Source organism: Dermacentor silvarum, chromosome 7, assembly GCF_013339745.2.
Source record: "Dermacentor silvarum isolate Dsil-2018 chromosome 7, BIME_Dsil_1.4, whole genome shotgun sequence".
Taxonomy (NCBI): Eukaryota; Metazoa; Arthropoda; class Arachnida; order Ixodida; family Ixodidae; genus Dermacentor; species Dermacentor silvarum.
In genome coordinates this window covers 123,148,656-123,170,186 of record NC_051160.1, presented here as the reverse complement: position 1 = coordinate 123,170,186, position 21,531 = coordinate 123,148,656, and the positions used below count along the sequence as shown (strand labels likewise).

At 47.7% G+C, this 21,531-nt stretch overlaps 1 protein-coding gene across 1 annotated transcript in view; it reads left to right on the top strand.

The window, feature by feature from the left end:
* Positions 1-1,103: 1,103 nt before the first annotated feature.
* LOC125946957 (neprilysin-2-like) overlaps positions 1,104-21,531 on the top strand; it is a 171,566-nt gene continuing 151,138 nt past the window's right edge. Inside the window, exons 1-2 of the mRNA XM_049671178.1 lie at positions 1,104-1,269; positions 13,565-14,621. Of these exons, the coding sequence (XP_049527135.1) occupies positions 1,199-1,269; positions 13,565-14,621 (1,128 nt within the window). The 5' untranslated portion in view covers positions 1,104-1,198. The remainder of the gene's footprint in view (positions 1,270-13,564; positions 14,622-21,531) is intronic.

The window sequence follows — 21,531 nt, the reverse complement described above, 5'->3', positions numbered from 1 at the left end:
GCTTTTCGCAAACCACAGCAGTTGGAGTCAGCGTTAGGCGGTTTCTCTTTATCCTTCGTTCGCATTCTGCGAGCTGCGTACCATGAGACAGTGCAGTGAACAAGGATAGACGCTCTTTATTCGAGCAGCAGCCATTCCTGCATAACCACGCAACGCAAGTCCTCTCTTCACTGTCCCTCTGGTTTAAGCTTTCTTTCACTGCCGTCACAAAGTTCTCCTACTAACACGAAAAAAAACAACGACGCACTCACGCTATGCTATGACAACACCGAGAACAAACACGCAACACGGTAATAGCACTGAATGCAAGGACAAGTCGACGCAACCACTGCAAAACTGCTCTGCGAAGCAGACGACACGCGTAGTCGGAACACACCTAGACGGCTACAACCCCTGCCTGCCACCATGGGCATGCACTTATTGCAGACAGCGCCACGCTCCCACATTGTTAAACAATGTCGGGCTGTACGAGCCACAACCACGATTTGATTATGAGGTACAGTAGGGCACTCCGCAATAATTTTGACAACCTGGAGTTTTTTGACATGCACCCAATGCACGGTACATTAGCGTTTCTGCATTTCACCCAAATTGAAATTTGATTTGATCCCTCGCCTTCGAGCTTACTACCCCACCACGGTTGGTTGCCCTGTATTGTAAAGAGTAGTTCGCCTATATTCGAGGCAATATAGTATATATAGCCTAATGGTTGTAGTCTATCGTCCTCTGTACTGGGCAGGATTTTATTCGAAGCATTGTTTCAAGTTCACCATTGAGAATATGCCTCTGTTATCGTGTTGCACTCTTGGCGCAGGCTGCCGCAACGATGGCATTGATGATACTGTTACACGTCCAATTGATACAGTCCAAAATACAGCCATTTGAATTACAAACTTTATCCACATCTTTACATTAGATGTCAACAGGTTGCAACATGCTCTGACATTCAGACAACTGTCTCAGACATGTCGTACATCGCCATCTGACGCCGTGCTGAAGCCCGTTCAGCTTAATGCGAAGTGGAAGGGACTGAAGGACAATGCAATTCTAGTGCAATTCCTAAATTCTTCTCACTTTTCATTTCTTACTGATGCAGCCTGTAACTCCAGTGGCTCCTCCTTGGCTGAAATGGAAAGTTCCAGCGTACGTCACGGTACTGGCAGTTGTTCTGCTGTTTGGAGTTGTCACTGCCTTGGTCATGTTCCTCTTCCCTAGCCCATCGAAAGCGGTGAGGACATTCTGCATGACAGAGGACTGCGTGAAGCACAGGTGAAGAAACTTTTACTGTTTTACTGTTCAGTTACTATTTAGCTGCAGGCGTATTATCATTGCCCGACGTAGGGACCGGTGCCGTGGTTGTGGATGGTTTTCTGTGCGACTGGTCGCTTCCACGGAAAATAGCGAGGTATCGGCAACATTTGAATAAGATAAGTTTTCTACTTGGCCATTACAGCGTGCGTGCATATGTAGGCACATCATGATTTCGTCCTTTACAAGGCTGACGCGCTGAAGTTTCAAAAGCACCAAGCCACATGCTTGTGATCAGTGACGAAGTTACTAGGAGAACGACTGTTTTTTTATGACCTAGCCATCATGAGCAAACCATCAGAAACGAGGTAGCGGGGTGTGTTGTGGTTTGTCGTCTGTCTGTCTTTTCAGCGTATGTTATGCTCCCAGCTAGGAGTGCCTTAGAATCCCTGAATCTGTTTTTGCCGCGTCTACTTATGTCGCAACTCCAGCAGAAATAACTATTGAGTCTTCGGGTGAGCTTCTGAATTTCGCTGAAATGTGATATAAGCATTGACACTATATTTCACAGAAAGACCTGGGACTGCCTGTAAAGCATCTTGCCGAAGTTACAAGCACAACGAAATTGGCTGACGGGGTACATAAACCCGGCTGGGAGCTCACAAAAACGTAAAAATGTAGTCATTCCTGACCTAACGCCGTCCCTTTATACGTTGCTGAAAGCTGATGAACGGTTAACTGACAAAGCAAGAATGGCCTTGCGGTGACACTCGCAGCAAAGCTTCTGCGGCGGAACACATAAGCACCAGCACTTCATCCCACCATTTCCCCATGATTGCTTTAGGGAATTCCAGATTTCACTAAGAAGCACGTTGATAGTCAACATTCAATAGCAGTCAGCTTCAACACCTACCCCCACAGTGTTGCCAGGTTTGGCTATATATAGCCAAATTGGGCTACAGGCAAATATTTTTGGCGTCGACATGGACGAGTTGGCTATGTGGCTATATTTGGGCTACTGAAAATCTGCGACTTGGCTTTGTTTGGGCTATAAGTGGCGCCCTAATCCACGCTCCAGAGGTCACTTTGTTCGGGTAGAAGCAAATATCGAAGGCTTTGTTTTAGATGGCTGAGCCGGCAGCACGGTTGTGCATGTGTGCGTGCACGAAATGACCGCCCCTCCCCTTCCCTTCCCTCTCTGCGCGGTTGTATGAGCCGATGGCTTTGATCTTTGATGCACATAAACTTGCACCCCGCTTGACCGTTATGCACCCGATCCCCGGGCATGGGGATGGACCTGGGAGTAGTGGGTTTTTCACAGTACACGGTACTAACATGGGTATGCTCAGGAAGGGAGAGCAATAACATAGGGTCGGTGCCGTCGGGCGATCGGGGCGCCGACATGAAAGAATGGAAGCACGGTTGGATGACACGTCGCAGTGTGTTCATGGCCATGTCTTAATTCTGGATGAAGTATCGCGCCGAGAACAGCTTTCGACCTACTCCACGTATCTCACGCGAAGCTTTACATCCATTTTCATCATCTGCTATATGAAGTTTTGTTCATGCTCACATTCAAGATTCATTTCGATAGGATGGACGTAGGATCAGATCCTCCTCAAAGAGGAGAATCCAAACATGGGGAAGTAGGCCAAGTATGCAAGAACGTATAAAAAATAATGGGAGCAAGACCATGAGCCAAAGGTTGGTTCTGCTTTTTTACTTCTAGATGGTTTGCCCGTAATGTCAGGGATACAGATACTCATTTTGATAATATTGAAACATGTTTGCCACGATGACATGAGTGCACACGTCACATGAACTTCACCCACCGTGTTAGCTTAGGTGAGGTGTCGCGCGGCTAGCTGGAGGACGCGGGTTTAATTCCCGGCCACGACGGCCGCATTTCGTTCAAGTCGAAATGCAGGAACACCCGTGTACTATGATTTAGGTGTACGCTAAAGAAACAGAGGTGGCCAAAATTAATCCGGAGCCCCTCAGTGCGTCATGTCTCCCTAACATATCGTGGTTTTGGCAGGTAAAACCCCAACAATTTATAGAGAGTTTTAGAATAGGGGCCTCAAACTTTTGGGGGCCCAATGAAATAGCGTCGAAGCCACTGCGCGTGCGCAAGACGCGAACTGTGCTTGGATTGTGCGTCACGCATGCTATTTCAGCGATTTAGCAGGAGCCCCAAAAGATGCCCCAAAAGCTTTTGTCAACAAACATGGCGGCGCCCATCAAAGCGACGGCTCTAACCTAGCACCAAACTGGGCTCAATTCGTGGTAACGCGTGAAGTTCGTAAGCTAGGAGAAGTGATGGCGGTTATCGCTTTCTCTCAACTAACATGTGTAATGAGGATTGATTCATTAGACACCGCTGATTCCGAATTCATGGCTCGTAGGCCTAACACGGATAGACTTGGCTGCGTGAAGGTACGTAAAGTTGGTTACTCAAAACTAACCGCAACAAGTTGCTTGCTGCTAATAAAATTAGTTCTAAATTGTAATTAAACACGTAAATCTAAATTACTCTTATCATAAAATATTATACTTTATTTTAATATTTATGACCTAACGCTTTTTATGACCCGCAAAGCTTTTGGCACCAAAGGTTAGGGGCCCTTATTCTGAAACTTTATTAGCACATCAACATGAATTGCTTTTTGACAGTAACCGGTTTTCACAGCATAAACACTGCTATCAATTTGTTGTTTACCTTTGCTCTTTGCGTGCTGTCGCGGCTTTTACCATTTTGAGCGAGTTATGTTCGGGACGTGCTCGTCGCCGAAAACGACTTCGCGCTTCTTACATTGGTGTGCCGTTATGCGCAGTAATCTTTGAAAGCTTCGCTTATACCGATTCAGAGAGCGAGTGGCATCTGCTGTCTGACACGTTATTTTAACGCATGTTCTTGCCGTGCTAGAGACTTAAGATGGCGGCCAGGTTGATGTAAATGAACCGTTTATAGATCATGTACCAGCTAACCCAGGCGAAGCTAAATAAAAAAAGTAAAAACAAGATCGGACGATGAGACAAATAACACGAGATATCATAGCACGAAAGACTTGTTTTAGCTCATCAAAAAAGAAGCCGTGAGCGCGTCGCAGACCGCTGGACAGCTGAACTTTTACGCCGTAGGCAGAGATGACGTGAGAGATCGATGATGGTAAACATTATTTTGCGTTCACGACAGCTAAAAAGCCGAATTTATAGTTAATATTATTACTGTAAATAACTAAATTACTAAAAATAATAACTTCGTACTATCTGTCATAAAATAAAAGCACTGATTTCGCCCTCTACCTGCAGCGATTCGCTAGAACTTAAGAGCTTCCGGGCCCAACAAAAAAGTGTTCTGTGCAAGCATGATGTCACTGATGTTGATGTCAAGGGCCGGCCGCACTGGTGGCACGGACATTTTGTTACACCGGGTTGTGCAAAAAAGGATTGCTGTAGTCGAATGTGAAAATGTGTACACAAATAAAACTCCAAATAATAATGGCTATATTTGGCTACGAAATTTTTTTGCCCTTTTTTGTGTTTGGCTACATTTGGGCTACAACTTATCTAGCATTTGTCTACGCCGCCCCGTCGGAGCTGGCAACACTGTACCCGCATTGATTAGAGCGTTAGCTGAACCGTTATGTTTAGCAGCACCTGCTTTCGTCGCTGTGTTTGTTTTATCTGTTAAACTATTGCGGTTGAAACGTCTTGGTTCTGAGTCACTGTGCCCGAACCTTCTGCTCATATATCGCAACTTTTCAATGCCGCTGCAAGCAGCAGTGTGAGAAGCATGCACACATATGTTTCGATTTCACATATCTGTGCACTGCACACGAATCTGTATCGCATGCGTATGTGGCCTGGCAATTTTTTATCTCAGCAAATCAGAGCGTGCGCGACTAAACAGCCCATAGGCGAAGTTGATAAATTCTTTACAGCAGAGAAAAGACCAGTTATAGCGTGATTCCGTACATTCATTAACATAAAATTTACGTTTAATTTTAAACAAGAAGACAAATGTTAGAGTTTTGACACAGTGGTATTGAATATTGCGTAATGTTTTGCCTTTACGGTAAAGTGTCTCTCCGGCAAATACAAAATGCGTGGACGCGAGCATGGCAGCACCAATATAGGGGTGTCTAGAGAGTCTACACCACATCTCAGCTGTTTGCTTCAGTGCTGAGGTAGCCATAAGCAGAGTCAGTCAAGCAGGACTACTGGACTACCTTTTTCAGCATGTCCCCCTGTCGACTGTTGGCTTGCTTGGCGTCTATATGCAGCATCTGCACGCATGTCGACACCGACGTGTTCACTTCATGACTAGCGGTGCCAAGAAAGTGTGAATCGGGAGGGATGCAAAATTAACTATGCCATGCATCCCTTCGAGATTACTAATTTGCTGTAATTACGAGACAACGCGGTCATGTTTGAACACCCATAATGAATGCAGCCGTTAGATACAGACAGGCAGGGAGACAGATAGACGGACACGGACAGACAGACACAGTACAGACAGTCAGATAGACATACAGACAGTACAGACAGACAGACAGCACAGCACAGACAGACACAGTACAGACAGTACAGACAGCACAGCACAGCAGAGTACAGACAGACAGACAGACACACGGACGGACGGACGGACGGACGGACGGACGGACGGACGGACGGACGGACGGACGGACGGACGGACGGACGGACGGACGGACGGACGGACAGACAGACAGACAGACAGACAGACAGACAGACAGACAGACAGACAGACAGACAGACAGACAGACAGACAGACAGACAGACAGACAGACAGACAGACAGACAGACAGACAGACGGACGGACGGACGGACGGACGGACGGACGGACGGACGGACGGACGGACGGACGGACGGACGGACGGACGGACGGACGGACGGACGGACGGACGGACGGACGGACGGACGGACGGACGGACGGACGGACGGACGGACGGACGGACGGACGGACGGACGGACGGACGGACGGACGGACGGACGGACGGACGGACGGACGGACGGACGGACGGACGGACGGACGGACGGACGGACGGACGGACGGACGGACGGACGGACGGACGGACGGACGGACGGACGGACGGACGGACGGACGGACGGACGGACGGACGGACGGACGGACGGACGGACGGACGGACGGACGGACGGACGGACGGACGGACGGACGGACTGACGGACGGACGGACGGACGGACGGACGGACGGACGGACTGACGGACTGACGGACGGACGGACGGACGGACGGACGGACGGACGGACGGACCTATAGAGATTTGCGAAGGTCTAAGGGCACCCCTTCTCCTAGCAATGCTTTGGTGAAATAGTCTTATAGACCTACCATTCAGTGTTGCCAGGTCCGACGGGGCGGCGTAGCCAAATGCTAGATAAGTTGTAGCCCAAATGTAGCCAAACACAAAAAAGTGCAAAAAAAAATTTCGTAGCCAAATATAGCCATTATTTTCTGCAGTTTTATTTGTGTATACATTTTCACATTCGACTACGGCAATCCTTTTTTTGCACAACCCGGTGTAACTAAATGTCCGTGCCACCAGTGCGGTTGGCGCTTGACATCAACATCAGTGACATCATGCTTGCACAGAACACTTTTTTGTTGGGCCCGGAAGCTCTTAAGTTCTAGCGAATCGCTGCAGGTAGAGGGCGAAATCAGTGCTTTTATTTTATGACAGATAGTACTAAGTTATTATTTTTAGTAATTTACAGTTATTTACAGTGTAAAGGCGTTTATTAGGCACCAGCCTTTTGGACCGACCGTTAGTTCAAGGCCCGAGATCTCAGCACGAGCGGCGCTTCTCGAGGAGAGCGCAGGAGGGATCGACCTAATAGAAAGGGCTAAAGAGCATGACCCACTATGGCGTTCGTATCCCTCGCTACAACAGTAATAATATTAACTACAAACTCGGTTTTTGGCTGTCGTGAACGCAAAATAATGTTTACCAAAATCGATCTCTCACGTCATCTCTGCCTACGGCGTTCAGCTGTCCAGTGGTCTGCGACGTGCTCACGGCTTCTTTTTTGATGAGCTAAAACAAGTCTTTCGTGCTATGATATCTCGTGTTGTCTCATCGTCCTATCTTGTTCTCACTTTTTTTTATTTAGCTTGGCCCGGGTTAGCTGGTACATGATCTATACACGGTTCATTTACATCAACCTGGCCGCCATCTTAGGTCTCTAGCACGGCAAGAACATGCGTTAAAATAAAGTGTCAGACAACAGATGCCACTCGCTCTCCGAATCGGTATAAGCGAAGCTTTAAAAGATTACTGCGCAAAACGGCACACCAGTGTAAGAAGCGCGCAGTCGTTTTCGGCGACGAGCACGTCCCGAACATAACTCGCTCGAAATGGTAAAAGCCGCGACAGCACGTAAAGACCAAGGTAAACAACAAATTGATAACAGTGTTTATGCTGTGAAAACCGGTTACTGTCAAAAAGCAAATCATGTTGATGTGCTCATAAAGTTTTAGAATAAGGGCCCCCAGCGTTTGGGGTCGAGAGCTTTGCGGGTCATAAAGAGCGTTAGGTCATAAATATTAAAATAAACTATAATATTCTATGATAAGAGTAATTTATATTTACGTGTTTAATTACAATTTAGAACCAATTCTATTAGCACCAAGCAACTTGTTGCGGTTAGTTTTGAGTTACCAACTTTACGTATCTTCACGCAGCCAAGTCTATCAGTGTTAGGCCTACGAGCCATGAATTCGGAATCAGCGGTGTATAATGAATCAATCCTCACAACACATGTTAGTTGAGAGAAAGCGATAAACGCCATCATTTCTCCTAGCTTACGAACTTCACGCGTTACCACGAATTGAGCCCAGTTTGGTGCTAGGTTAGAGCCGTCGCTTGGATGGGCGCCGCCATGTTTGTTGACAAAAGATTTTGGGGCATCTTTTGGGGCTCCTGCTACATCGCTGAAATAGCATCCCTGACGCAAAATCCAAGCGCAGTTTCCGTCTTGCGCATGCGCAGTGGCTTCAGCGCTATTTCTTTGGGCCCCCAAAAGTTTGAGGTCCCTATTCTAAAACTCTCTAATAATTGTTGGGGTTTTACCTGCCAAAACCACGATATGTTTCGGAGGCATGACGCACTGGGGGACTCCAGATTAATTTTGGCCACCTCTGTTTCTTTAGCGTACACCTAAATCTTAGTACACGGTTGTTCCTGCATTTCGACTTGAACGAAATGCGGCCGTCGTGGCCGGGAATCAAACCCGCGTCCTCCGGCTAGCCGCGCGACACCTCACCTAAGCTAACATGGTGGGTGAAGTTCATGTGACGTGTGCACTGATGTCATCGTGGCAAACATGTTTCAATATTATCAAAATGAGTATCTGTATCCGTGACATTACGGGCAAACCATCTAGAAGTAAAAAAGCAGAACCAACCTTTGGCTCATGGTCTTGCTCCCATTTTTTTTATACGTTCTTGCATACTTGGCCTACTTCCCCATGTTTGGATTCTCCTCTTTGAGGAGGATCTGATCCTACGTCCATCCTATCGAAATGAATCTTGAATGTGAGCATGAACAAAACTTCATATAGCAGATGATGAAAAATGGATGTAAAGCTTCGCGTGAGATACGTGGAGTAGGTCGAAAGCTGTTCCCGGCGCGATACTTCATCCAGAATTAAGACATGGCCATGAACACACTGGGGCGTGTCATCCACCCGTGCTTCCTTTCTTTCATGTCGGCGCCCCGATTGCCCGACGGCGCCGACCCTATGTTATTGCTCTCCCTTCCTGAGCATACCCATGTTAGTACCGTGTACTGTGAAAAACCCACTACTCCCAGGTTCATCCCCATGCCCGCGGATCGGGTGCATAACGGTCAAGCGGGGTGCAAGTTTATGTGCATCAAAGATCAAAGCCACCGGCTCATACAACCGCGCAGAGAGGGAAGGGAAGGGAAGGGGCGGTCATTTCGTGCACGCACACATGCACAACCGCGCTGCCGGCTCAGCCATCTAAAACAAAGCCTTCGATATTTGCTTCTACCCGATCAAAGTGACCTCTGGAGCGTGCATTAGGGCGCCACTTATAGTCCAAACAAAGCCAAGTCGCAGATTTCCAGTAGCCCAAATATAGCCACATAGCCAACTCGTCCATGTCGACGCCAAAAATTTTTTCCTGTAGCCCAATTTGGCTATATATTGCCAAGCCTGGCAACACTGCTACCATTGTAGGTCTTACAAGAGAAATTTGACGCTTGCTCGGCTGTACTCCCTCCCCTCACCCCTTGCGATTGACACGTATTGTCTACAAATGGCGTGAAGAGACCCAGGCAGCAAAACAAAGAGATAGCCAACCCCTTTGACGGTCACTGATCATGTCTGTCTGTCTAGAGTGTGCATGTGCAGTAGATTGAGGCAAGCGCAGACGCCCCAACCACCTACGAGAGCGGCGGGCTCTAGCGGCGAAGGACAATCTCGGACGCTGCCAGTAGGCGGGTCACACTAAAGTCGCCAAGCTTCTCCTGTAAAGCAAACTGACAGGCCTGCTGTGAATATGGAGTCATCAAGATTGCAAAAATACGCCATAAGGTACCCATTAGCTGCTGCGTATATCACTCATATGAAAGTTTCCTAATGCTTGAATATATGAAACTTGCGCATATGGTTAGCTTCATTTCCGTAACATAGTGCTCATGACCATCTGCAGCACGCACAAGATGTTTCGCGTATCCAACTATGACACTATGACGTCGTCCTGATGCAGTCTAGTCATTTGTTTTGTTGTTTCTTTCCGCTTAACTGCTCAGCATTTATTGTCCAGCTAGCTTTTCTACGTCTCGCTCGAGTGTATCACTTTGTGATGTCGCTACGGAATGTTCAAGTTTCCATTATCCGACAGTTGTGTTATTGGTGATAAAGTGAAACAAAAGATTCAACACGCTTCAAATTTCTCATTTGTGCACGTGGCCATTTCTAGTATACTTACGGTCTTGAGGAAATACGTCGATTATACTTATAGGCTCATAATTTGATAAATTTTTGTCTTTTAAAGTTTTTTTTATACCATTGTGTTTTCTATAAATTCTATTCTTCCGCTTATGCTACTGGGCATAGAAAATATAACCATTGACATTGAAATTTGAAGTCGTGTTGTCCATCACCCAAATGCCTTGGTCAACCAGGACCTGGATAACGCAATGCCATTTCAAGGTGATTTTATTCTAAATCCACCGTTAGCCCTCCGTTATAGGTCCAAATGGCTCGAACGGCACCCATATTCTCGGGCCAAGATTTCCGAATAACACATGTTCACATTTCGCCAAAAGTTACAAAGTCGCTGTGTTAATGACGTCAGATTACTAACAGCAAGTCAGGTCGGGCTGGACCTTTGGCGCTTTCACCAGTCACGGAGAGCTAATGGTAGATTTCGACCACAGGGATATTACAATAGTGTTATGTTATCCTGGCCCTGGCTTGGAATGATGCTTATCCATTTATTTATTTATTTATTTATTTATTTATTTATTTATTTATTATACATACTTTCAAGGCCTAGTAGGCACAACATAAAGGAGTTGTGAAAATATGCAATATTTGCAGTACAGGCGAAGAATGAAAAAAAAAACTAAACAATGAGGCACTTTGAACGGCGATCTTGATGTTAGTGGTGTCACAAATGGAGACAGTGGAGGCGGGAAGGCGGTTCCATACATTGGCGGTTCTTGCCAAAAAGGCAGAATGGTACAAATTAGTGTCCGACACGATGGCGCTTCAATTTTGTGTGGATGGTCGATACGAGATGATATGTAACTGGGTGTGGTGAAAAGATTTTCTTTAAGAGAAGGGTTAAGGTAATATATTCTATGAAAAAAACAGAGACGGGAGTACTTGTGACGTAATGAGAGGTCAGACAGATCTAGTGTTCATTTCATGGAGGTGACGCTAGAATTCCGTGAATAATTTGAGAGAATAAAACTGGCGGCGTGGTTCTGAATGCTTTCAAGGGAAATGGCGAGATTGGTATGAGCAGGGTGCCATATCGCACAAGCGTCCTCTAACTTCGGGCGGAGGAGTGTTTTATATAGAGTAAGCTTTATTGACGTGGGTGCTGATGCAAAGTTTCGTTTCAAATAGCCTAACGTTCGGTTAGCATTGTTAGTGACATATTCAACATGCATGTTCCGTTAAAGGTTGTTAGTGATTTACAGGCCAGTATACTTATATGAGTTAACAACCCAGAAGCAGTACCATTAATAGAGTATGTGAATATATCAGAATGCGTAGAGCTAAAGGAGACGCGCATATATGTGCATGTAGTTGTGCCACGCTGCATTCGCCAATTGATGCACCAATTGGATACACTATCCAGGTCGTCCTGCAGGTTATGGGAATCACTAGGGTTAGTTGTTTTGCGATAGATGTCACAATCGTCCGCGAACAGCCTAACGGTTGAATTATAGATACAACCAGGAAGGTCGTTATTGTAGATGAGAAAAAACAGGGGTACACCGGATGTTACACCGGAAGTTACGGAACAAGGTCTGGATATAAGTTCGTTAGCGGTTACATACTGGGTCCTGTTAGAGAGGAAATTCTTCAGCCAGGCAAATACCTTTGAGTCAATATTAGGCAGGGACAGATTGAAAATAAGTAAATCGTGAGAAACAGAATTGAAAGCTCGCGAGAAATATGAAAATACCCAGTCGCTGTAGAATTTCGGGTCCGCAATATTAAACAAGTCGTTCGTAAAAGAAAGCAGTTGCGTATCACAGAATTATTTTGTAAATCGATGCGGTGCGTTGTTAAAGAAAGAGTTGGTCTCGAGAAAACTATGGAGATGTTAATAAATTATAAGCATTCCAAACATTTTGCTTGAGAGTGCAAGTTAATGAAATTGGTCGATAATTATTACCGGAATGAATATCACCTGATTTTTGCACCGGAACCGCCTTTCCCACGCTCCAATCTTTGGGCAGGGCAGCAAGCTGGAAGGAGTGGTCAAACATCTTTGATAAATTAATGAATGAAAACAATTCAGAGCATTTTGGCATCTTTCAGGTCAGGGCCACAAGACGAAATTTTTGCATTACTGATCAGTTTGCCAGCGCGCACCCCGTTAGAAAAGATGCGGCACAGCTGTTGCAAGCGATGGCTGAAAAAATGAGAAGGTATCATTCAAGATATGAAAGCACTCGTGGGGCACAACAGGCACATCAGACAGCATTAACTGCAGGCCATTCATTTCAGTGCATGTGACAACCGACGAAAACTTCTGTGGGTTTGAAACCAGAAACGATGGCAGAATATTGCTCAGAAAAGTCTGTTTGACATTAGCTAACGCCGAACAAAATTCATCGGAAATGTGGCGGTAATGGGATCCGTGATCAGGATGATTTGTAACTTTGTCGCGGCGGAACATCCGCTCTTTTTTGTTGCGCAGGCGCTTTAGCAAATTGTTAAACCATGGTGAACGGCGATTAGGAGGTACCATTCGTTTGGGCACGTAGCGTTCAATCAAAGACGGAAGTTTTTTTAGTTTTTTTATACAGAAACCAGTTTTCATCTACAGTTCGCTGTGAGAAGTTGACGAGGTTGCTTCCACTGAGTGACTCAAACTCAGCAGTTATTTAAGAAACATCTGCTCTGTTGTAATCTACTGTAATTTTTGAGCTTTGCTTAATGCTAACATGCGCCTCAAGTGTGAAGTGGATCATTAAATAGTCGCGTATGCCTAGGAACGTTAGAGGAGTTATCTTGGTGCTCATACTCTGGTGCGCTCTGAACTGAACTTATTTATTTATTTATTTATTTATTTATTTATTTATTCATTTACTTATTTGGTTGAGCGACCTAGAGCTCAGCAGCAAGAACGCCATGGCCACTTTGTGTCCGCAGGGGGGCCAAATTGCTTCATGCTTTTGCTATATGTTGGGAAAAAATTCAGATTTACATTTAAAGACTTCTGTTTCTTCATTCTTGTTGACATAAAACACGAAACGGATACTCTGTTTTTCTTCGTTTTGTTACTGATTATGATGCTGGAATGCTCAGGGATACAGCAAAGAAATCCGGAATAATGAATGATCATCATTTTTTTAGGAAGCTGCTCTTTCTCTTTTCGAACCGTAATGCAGTTTTTTGGCGCCGAAGTTCGTGTGCAATTAATTCTTGACAGATTTCTATAAACGGTGCTAGCAATGAGATTTCCCATTATTATTGGCTATAAGAATGGCGATAATAAACTGTGTGATTAGGTTCGGTTGCATGGCTGATCAAACTCACTCAGCTGCTTTTGCGGTTCTTCACAGGCAACTGCTTGAGAATCAGCTTGACAAAACTATCGACGCTTGCGAAGACTTCGGTGCCTACGTGTGCCGACAGTGGTTGCCGAGAAAGGAGTTCGCCGAACTGTCGCGCAGCATGATTTGGGACATGGTCATGTCTTGGCTTAGCAGGCTTCCCGACACGCTGACAAAAAGCGCAGCTCGGCTGCCAGTGGCAAACAAGGCGGCGGCCATGTTTAATAGCTGCGTGACGCAGGTTGGCTCTGGGGCTACAGTTATCAAAGACTTCATGCACGCTCATGGAATCGCGTGGCCTGAAGACCCGGACGGATCTATTAAACCGCTCGAGGCGCTGTTCGACCTTTCCTTCAACTGGAGGGTGCACCTTTGGCTAAGGCTCAATGTGCTCGCTGTTACTCGGCACTACAATCGAAGGCTCATCATCGTTTCTCCTAATGATATGCTGGCTCTATGGTGGCGAGTGTTTAGGCAGATACCGAAAGAGCGCTTCGACACCGTTTATCGAGCATTCTTCAAGATGTTTGCCAAAAACGCCACAATTCGCCCACGTGCACAGGACATCAACGCGACCCAAGAGCTCCTGGAAATCGTTTTCCAAACCTTCCTCCCGGCAGCAAAGTGGAATGCTCGCTCTCCAAAACTCCTCTCGCTGCGAGAACTCGACAGACACTCGTCGGTCGCCATTGGCGAGCGACTGATGCACAGCCTGAACTCCGTGCTGCGAATCGACCCGCCGGTAACGATGGACGACTTGGTGCTTCTGAGCGACGACGCCATTCTCGAGGGTACATTCGTGCTTATCGGCATTTACGGCGACGAATACGTTCTCAAGCAGCTGTCGTGGTTGTTTATGCAAGCTTGCGCTGTAGTGGCTGACCCTGCCAAAGTTCTTGTAGTCTTGCACGGAAACAAGCACCACGCGCTGGCACAGCTGCCTCGCTTCTGCGCCAGACAGGTTGAAGACAGCTACAAGCTGATGGTGTCTGCGATGGCCTCCGTAGCCCACTTCGCTGATGATGAGCGCCGGCGCATCGACGATTTCCTGGCCGAAATACGGCAGGTGAGTAAACAGCTTCGCATTACATCAGGCATACCCGACGTCAAAACTAACTGAGGCTTCGTTGTGACCTCTGTAGTCTGACGTGGGTTCGCGTTATCGTCACGCTACCCCGAGAAACGAGCGCACCTAAAATGTACTTATTGACCAGCATGAAAGTTTGCGCACAGTTCGCATCATTATACGTGTTTATGAAAGCGCATTTCACCTGCGCTTTATTGACTCTCCTTATCGAAGAAGTCAAATACAACGTACTTAAGTATTTAGTTTATAATATTGCTACTTGTAGCTGATTCCCAAGGCTATTTACAATTTATTTACACGGAAGCCAACGGAGGCCAAGATGGCGACGCTATATCAAGCGTGACCACGTCGTCTTCGTGCTCTTCAGTTTAGCCACACTGTAGCGGCTGTTCTGTATCATCACCCCCAGTAGCAGAAGCACCGTCCCGTTGCTTAACCTACAAATCGCGGTAAAATGTGTGTGGTATGGCTTTAGTCTCGCTACGTGAGCGATGTCACTTGCAGTTAACGACGACGCTGTGGGGTCGGCGAGGATGACCACACAGTATGGATCAGTGTAACACGACAGCAGCTTTTCAGAAAGGCCCACACGGCGGATGGGTGATGAGAGAAGCACCGGATAGCCCGAAGAAAAGTGCACGTGGCGATGGTGACAATCATAGAGGCGTCTCTGATGCTCCTGTGAGGCCTCGAGGCGGGTGCGGTCGAGCTGCCGCGCGTGGTCGGTGCGTGCGATTGCGTCGCGGGCGCATTCAGTGGCTGAACTTGGGGGAAAGGACAGCAAGATGTCCAAGAGAAACGCAAGGTTCTCGGCCTAAAGGGCATAGAATGGTGAACAACCGGCGGTGTCGTGACGCGATGAATTATACGCGAATGTCACATATGGTAAATGAAGTTCCCAGTCGTTGTGGTCAGCCGCAACGTACTTCGAAGGCATGTCGGTGATGGTCTGGTTGAGGCACACCTTGAGGCCGTTGGTCTGTGGGTGGTAGGACGTGCTGAATTTGTGCTTGCTCGAGCAGGAGTGGGGGATGTCCTTGAGGATTGCCGAAAGAAAGCTACGGCCACGGTAAGTTAGTTATTGGTGTTAAAATGATGCACTAAAATGATGTCGTAGGGTATAAAGGCAGATACGGCAGTAGCGCAACTTGTCGAGAGGGCTGTTGTCATTACGTACCGCTTAGCGTAATCGGTAGCGACGGCGACCCGTTCAATTCCTGAGACCGAGAGAGGTAACGGCCCAAGAAGGTATAGACGAACGCTGAAAAAGGGTCTTCGATCGGCTGAGGACATTCAGCTGGAAGCACGGAGGGTTTCTTCCGGCGCCGACAGGGCTCACAAGCGAAAACGTAACGCCGTACGGCGTGGGCGAGACCCGGTCAAAAAAAGCGACGGCATACGCGATCGTATGTGCGCGAGACGCTCAAATGCCCAGCCAAGGGAGCGTCGTGAAGTTGGCGGAGGACAGTCGAACGCAGGTGTGATGGAATGACGAACAGAAGGTCAGGGCCGTGGGAATAAAAATTGCGGTGGTATAATGTCCCCTCCTTGAGACGAAACATGCGGAGCGAGGCGTCACGAGGTGTTGACTCCAACCGGTCTATGAGTGCTCGTAACGAGGGATCGCGGCATTGCTCGTCGCCGATTTCGAGCAACTGGGACACAGAGAAAACGGAAGCGATGGCGTCCGCATCTACCGGTGCTTCTACTGGGTAGCGGGACAAACAATCTGCATCCTGCTGCAAGCGTACCATATTATATTCCACAGAGAAGGTATGTTCTTGCAGGTATAAAGCCCAGCGATCGAGTCGTCCCGTGGGGTCCTTCAGCGAGGATAGCGAGCAGAGAGCGCGGTAATCAGTGATGACCCAAAATGGGCGTCCGTACAAGTATGGCTGAAACTTCGCAACTGCCCACACAAGAGCGAGGAACTCGCACTCTGTGGTTGAATAATTGTGCTTGGCGGGTGATAGAAGTCGGCTGGCATACACTATAGCGCGATCATGTCCACGCTGTAATTCTACTAACACTGCTCATATGCCGTGACCACTGGCATCAGTTCGAACTTCCGTTGACGCAGACGGGTCAAAGTGCGCCAGGATTGGAGGCGTGGTAAGGAGAGTAGTGAGATGAGAAAATGATGCCGCATGATCAGGACACCAAGAAAGCGGCACGTCTTTCTTGAAGAGGTCGGTAAGGGGACGTGCAATAATCACCAAATATTTCCCAAAGCACCGGAAATAGGCACACAGACCTACGAAACTAGGCACGTCATTTGCAGACTTCGGGACAGAAAAGTTCGTAATGGCGCGAGTTGTCTCCGAATAAGGTAGCACGCCTCTGGTACCCACGAGGTGTCCAAGGACGGTGATTTGGCGGCGAGCGAAGTGACAATTTGAAGAATTCGACTGGAGACTGGCCCAGGTGGAACACGTCAAGAATGGCTGAAAGATGATGATCGAGATGCGTTTCAAATGTGGGAGAGAAATCGATGATGTCGTCCAGATAGCGCAAATAGGTAGACCACTTGAACCCCTGAAGCAAAGAGTCCATCATTCTTTCGAAGGTGGCAGGCGCGTTACAGAGACCAAAAGGCATCACCTTGAACACATAAAGACCGTCAGGGGTAACAAATGCAGTCTTCTCTTGGTCTATGTCGTGTGGCAAGGGCCCTCTTGGCATTGAGTTGGGGACCGAACGGATTGCCAAAAAGGTCGCGGAGCTTATCTTTAACGAGATCCCAGCTCCAGATCGCTTCAGATCTCCTCTTCTTCAGTCTGTAATCATGCCCATCGAGCGTCGTCGTGGTAGAAAAGAACATTTCCAAGCATATGAGTAATAGTCAGGTCCCACCTGCGACTGGTGCTGCCACGTTCGCACAAGTGGAGCAAGTCGTCAGCATCAGGACTGCCGACTCTGCTGTAAACACCAGGATCCCAAGAGGAAGGGGGGGGCGGTGACGTAGGTCGCGTCTACGGGCGTAGATGAGTGCGCAGATGAAGAGCCGCCAGCAAGAGCCGAAGTTGAATTGTCGCCGTTGCGACCGCTTCGAAGCTCCATGGCGGGTACGTGGAACGTCCACCTCCACCAAATAATGCTACGTGTAATTGATGCCCAAGGCTATTTACAGTTTATTTACACGGAAGCTAACGACGGTCAAGATGGCGATACTACAGCTTCACACAGAATTTTATGTTTGCACGCTGTTCGAGTTGGACGTCCATCTCTCCACATTCAGTCACAGTAAAATGCGCAGACGACTAGTGACAACGTATTTTTATACATGTAGTGCATCTAGCGGCTGACACAGCAATTGGCATGAATAGCTCGGGTTAGCCCGAATATATGGCGCTGCACATACGCACCAAGATTTGTTTTGGCGAATCATTTCTAGAGCAGAAAATAAATCAGTCTCGAAGCTTTACGGACAAATGTTGTATATCACGCGGGAACACGTTGTCTTCCTCCTCTTTAGTGCCGCCACAGTGTGGCGGCTGTGCCATATGAATATGTACCCTAATGAACTTAGATGTCATAATTGAGCATTAGGTTGCAGTAGCAAGAGCACAATGCGGAAAGGAAATAAAATTGTAGTAAAAATACGCCGAAATAATAGTACAGGCTAAAAATGTCCTGAAAAGATTATCGATTGGATGACAGCCCCTCCTCGCCCCCACAAAAACTTTAAAAAATAAAAAACAGCTAAAATCAGCTCTGAGGTTTAACTATAGCATGAAAACATGCATTGTAGAGTAATGAAGACTGATCAACACTTTGTTTCGCTCGTATTTGAGCCAAGCAACAACAATATTCTAGATATGTCTCTAGTAATATCGACATCCCCATATGACAAAGTCGGACTTAAAAGGAAGAGCACAAGTGTTATCCCGAGTACTGATCGTTTCCGAAATTGGACTTGATTATATAATGTTGGCAAATAAAGCGGTAGCAGTATCGCTCGAAAGGCCAAGGATTGGTGCCGTTGGGCAGTACCTTGCTATCGGTATCAAATAAGGTTCGTTTTAACAGCGGATCTGTTTAGCCGGCCGTTATTCCGTTAGTCATCCACGAAAAATGGGGGCCGATCCTTGAGGTAGTGCAGAAAGGGTCCAAGCGCAATGGCACATACCCCTGTGAACAAGTGAAGCTGAGCCTCGCTAAGTCTAGCTAAGCATGGTGGGGACTTCTTAAGGTTAGTCAGTCATCATTACCCCATCGATAGCTAATCGATAATGGATCAATAATAAATTACGGAAAATGCTGGAGATGACTTGGTAGTGCTTAGCCTAGCCCAAAAGCCAGGACTAGCTAGGTGCTCATCCCCTCCACTGACTCTTTAGCATTGTGCCTCCAGTGCAAGCTACGCTAGTTTTTTTTATTGGTGGTGTAAAATAGGACAAACATTCGCTTAGTAGATAGTGGCAACCATGGTGTCCTAAGTGCACAGGCAAACATGAACAGTTCTCCCCAGAACGCAAGCACACGCTGTCACAATGCTGGCATGATTAAGAGCACACATAGAGGGGGTGTACGGTGCTGCTGGGGCTCCCTTTAACATGTCTCCTGAACTTGAGATGCGCGACCTCCAGCACTAGATGCACGTGAAAACAGAGCACTTGCAGCCACAAGCCCCTTATACGAGTATATATTGCATTCACAGCACGAGGAGGAATAAACTTTATTTTCGATAGAATGTCCCGGGTGGGATACTCTAGGTGGGAGCTCTCCCCATTCCAGGAACCCTCTGGCCTTAACTGTCTTCTTGGCCCTGGCAACGAGGAGTCGTTGTTCCAGGTCCTCGGAGGCGAGTTTGACCTCCCACGTTTTGATGAGGTCTAGGCTCTCTTGTCTGGCGTTACACTCCTTCAGTGAGAGCGATGCTGCTGTGTTTAGGTGTCATGGCCAATCAAGAATCAGGTACGCCAAGACGTCCGGTATGCCGCAAATTTGGCAGAGATATCCTTGTAGCGTTGGGTAGATTCTATGCATGAGTATTCCGTGCTTATAAGTGTGAATTTGTAGTCGTCTGAGTGTGGTGCTTTCTTCTTTGTTTAACCTTGGGTGAGATGGTGGGTACACCCTCAGTTCCAGCCTGCGATTTTTAAGGATCGCCTGATTAGGTGATGGGTACGGTCTCTGCCCCTACTGACGCAGGCCGGGCGTCTCGAGAGTAGGAACAGTTGGCCCGGCAGGCGTGATTGCGGCCCGCAGCTTGTGCCGCCTCGTTCCGCTCAAGCCCATCGTGCCCAGGTACCCATGACACCCAGGTTTACGAGATGAAAGTGCTTCGGCGCTTCAACATCTTTAGGGCTTCTGTCGACACGCGACCCTTCGCGAAGTTTCTGACAGCTGCTTGAGAACTGCAAAAGACGACAGTTGCGTCCATGCACGTTGTAGCTACTAGGGCGATCGCCACCTCTTCTGCAGTATCAAGGTTTTGTGTGCGGACGGTGGCACACGCTAGTTCTCTGCCCTGGAAATCTACGCTTAGGGCGTAAGCGTTCCTAGGCGGGTCTTTGGCTGCATCGGTGTATCTGGCGTCCGGACCTTGCCTGTGTCTTCGCCATAGGGTATCCACTCGGGCTTGTCTTCTTTCCTTATGATACGTGGGTGCATGTTGTGTGGGATTGCTACTACATACGGGCATTCGCGGATGTTCGGGAGAATTATTTCGTTTCGGTTCGTGGCGGCTATAAAGGTTTCGACATAGCATAGCCGATGGAGCACTGATCTTTCATTGAGCGTGAGCTTCAGTCGTTCTAACTGACTGGTTTTGTGAGTTTCAGCTAGTTCTTGCCTGGTGGTGTGCACGCCCATCTTGAGAAGTCTCATGGTAGAAACCATGAAGTGAGCCTCAGGGCGATTGTGATGCCTCTGCGTATTAGAATGTTGAGTTTTTCTACCTTCGCATTCCTCAGCGCGAGGTAGGGCGTGTTAGACTGGTGAGGAGTGCTTGCATCACGCATATCGCATCTTGCTCTTTAAAGCCGCTTCTATGGCTTGCAACTCCCCTAACGAGATGCATCTCCGGACCCTTCCGCAGCAGGCCACCGCAGCCCTACTCCAGTACTTCAATGCATGTTGGGAGAAAGGAGAGATACCGGCTTCGAGAGCCTGACAAGAACCTTGTCAGGCTGTTGCTTTTTAACTTAGAACCATCCTTACGTTGAAAAGAAATAAACTATCACTTTCACTTGTTAATGATACAATCCTTGCCCGGGCTGGTGTTTCTGCTACAGAGAGTTCAGCCTACGTAAAGGGTTGGTCAAGATCGGGGCTTGGTTTCTCACAGTATACATTGCCGTGTGCAGTCGTATTACCGGGTGGGTCGCCGCACAGCTTCTTCTGAACTTCTCGAGAGAGGTTCTCTTCCGATCTGGCGTGGTTGTGCACGAGCCCACAAAGGTGCCGTCGCCGCTGCGTCTTTGTAGGGCCATTGTCGAGAAAGGTGCTCTGGAGGTGCCACGTCTTTGTGCTTAGGGTTCCCAGAAGTTTGTCGCAGAATACGTGGCATTTCTGCGTTCCTACCCTCTCCGCATATGCCTGAGCTTGCTCGGTGAGGCGGGCGATTCACTTCTTTAGATTCTTGTTTATTCCATCTCTTGAGGAGAGATCTTTTCGCATCCCAGAGGTGCAGGAGGTGCCTGTTGACAGCTGGCACGACTTCATTCAGCTTTATTCTCTTGGTGTGGCATTTCGCCGTGTGGAGGACTTTATCAGCCAGACTTTATATCCTTTATCTATATTCCACTCCGTCACCAGGGCCATTCCAATCCAGGAGGGCTTGCGACTGTGGGCCACGGTCAGTTGGAGGATATAGTCGTCACTGCCCAGCGTTTCTGCAAGTCGGCTCCACTCTGCCTAGGTCCCGTTTAGGGTGAACGTGAGA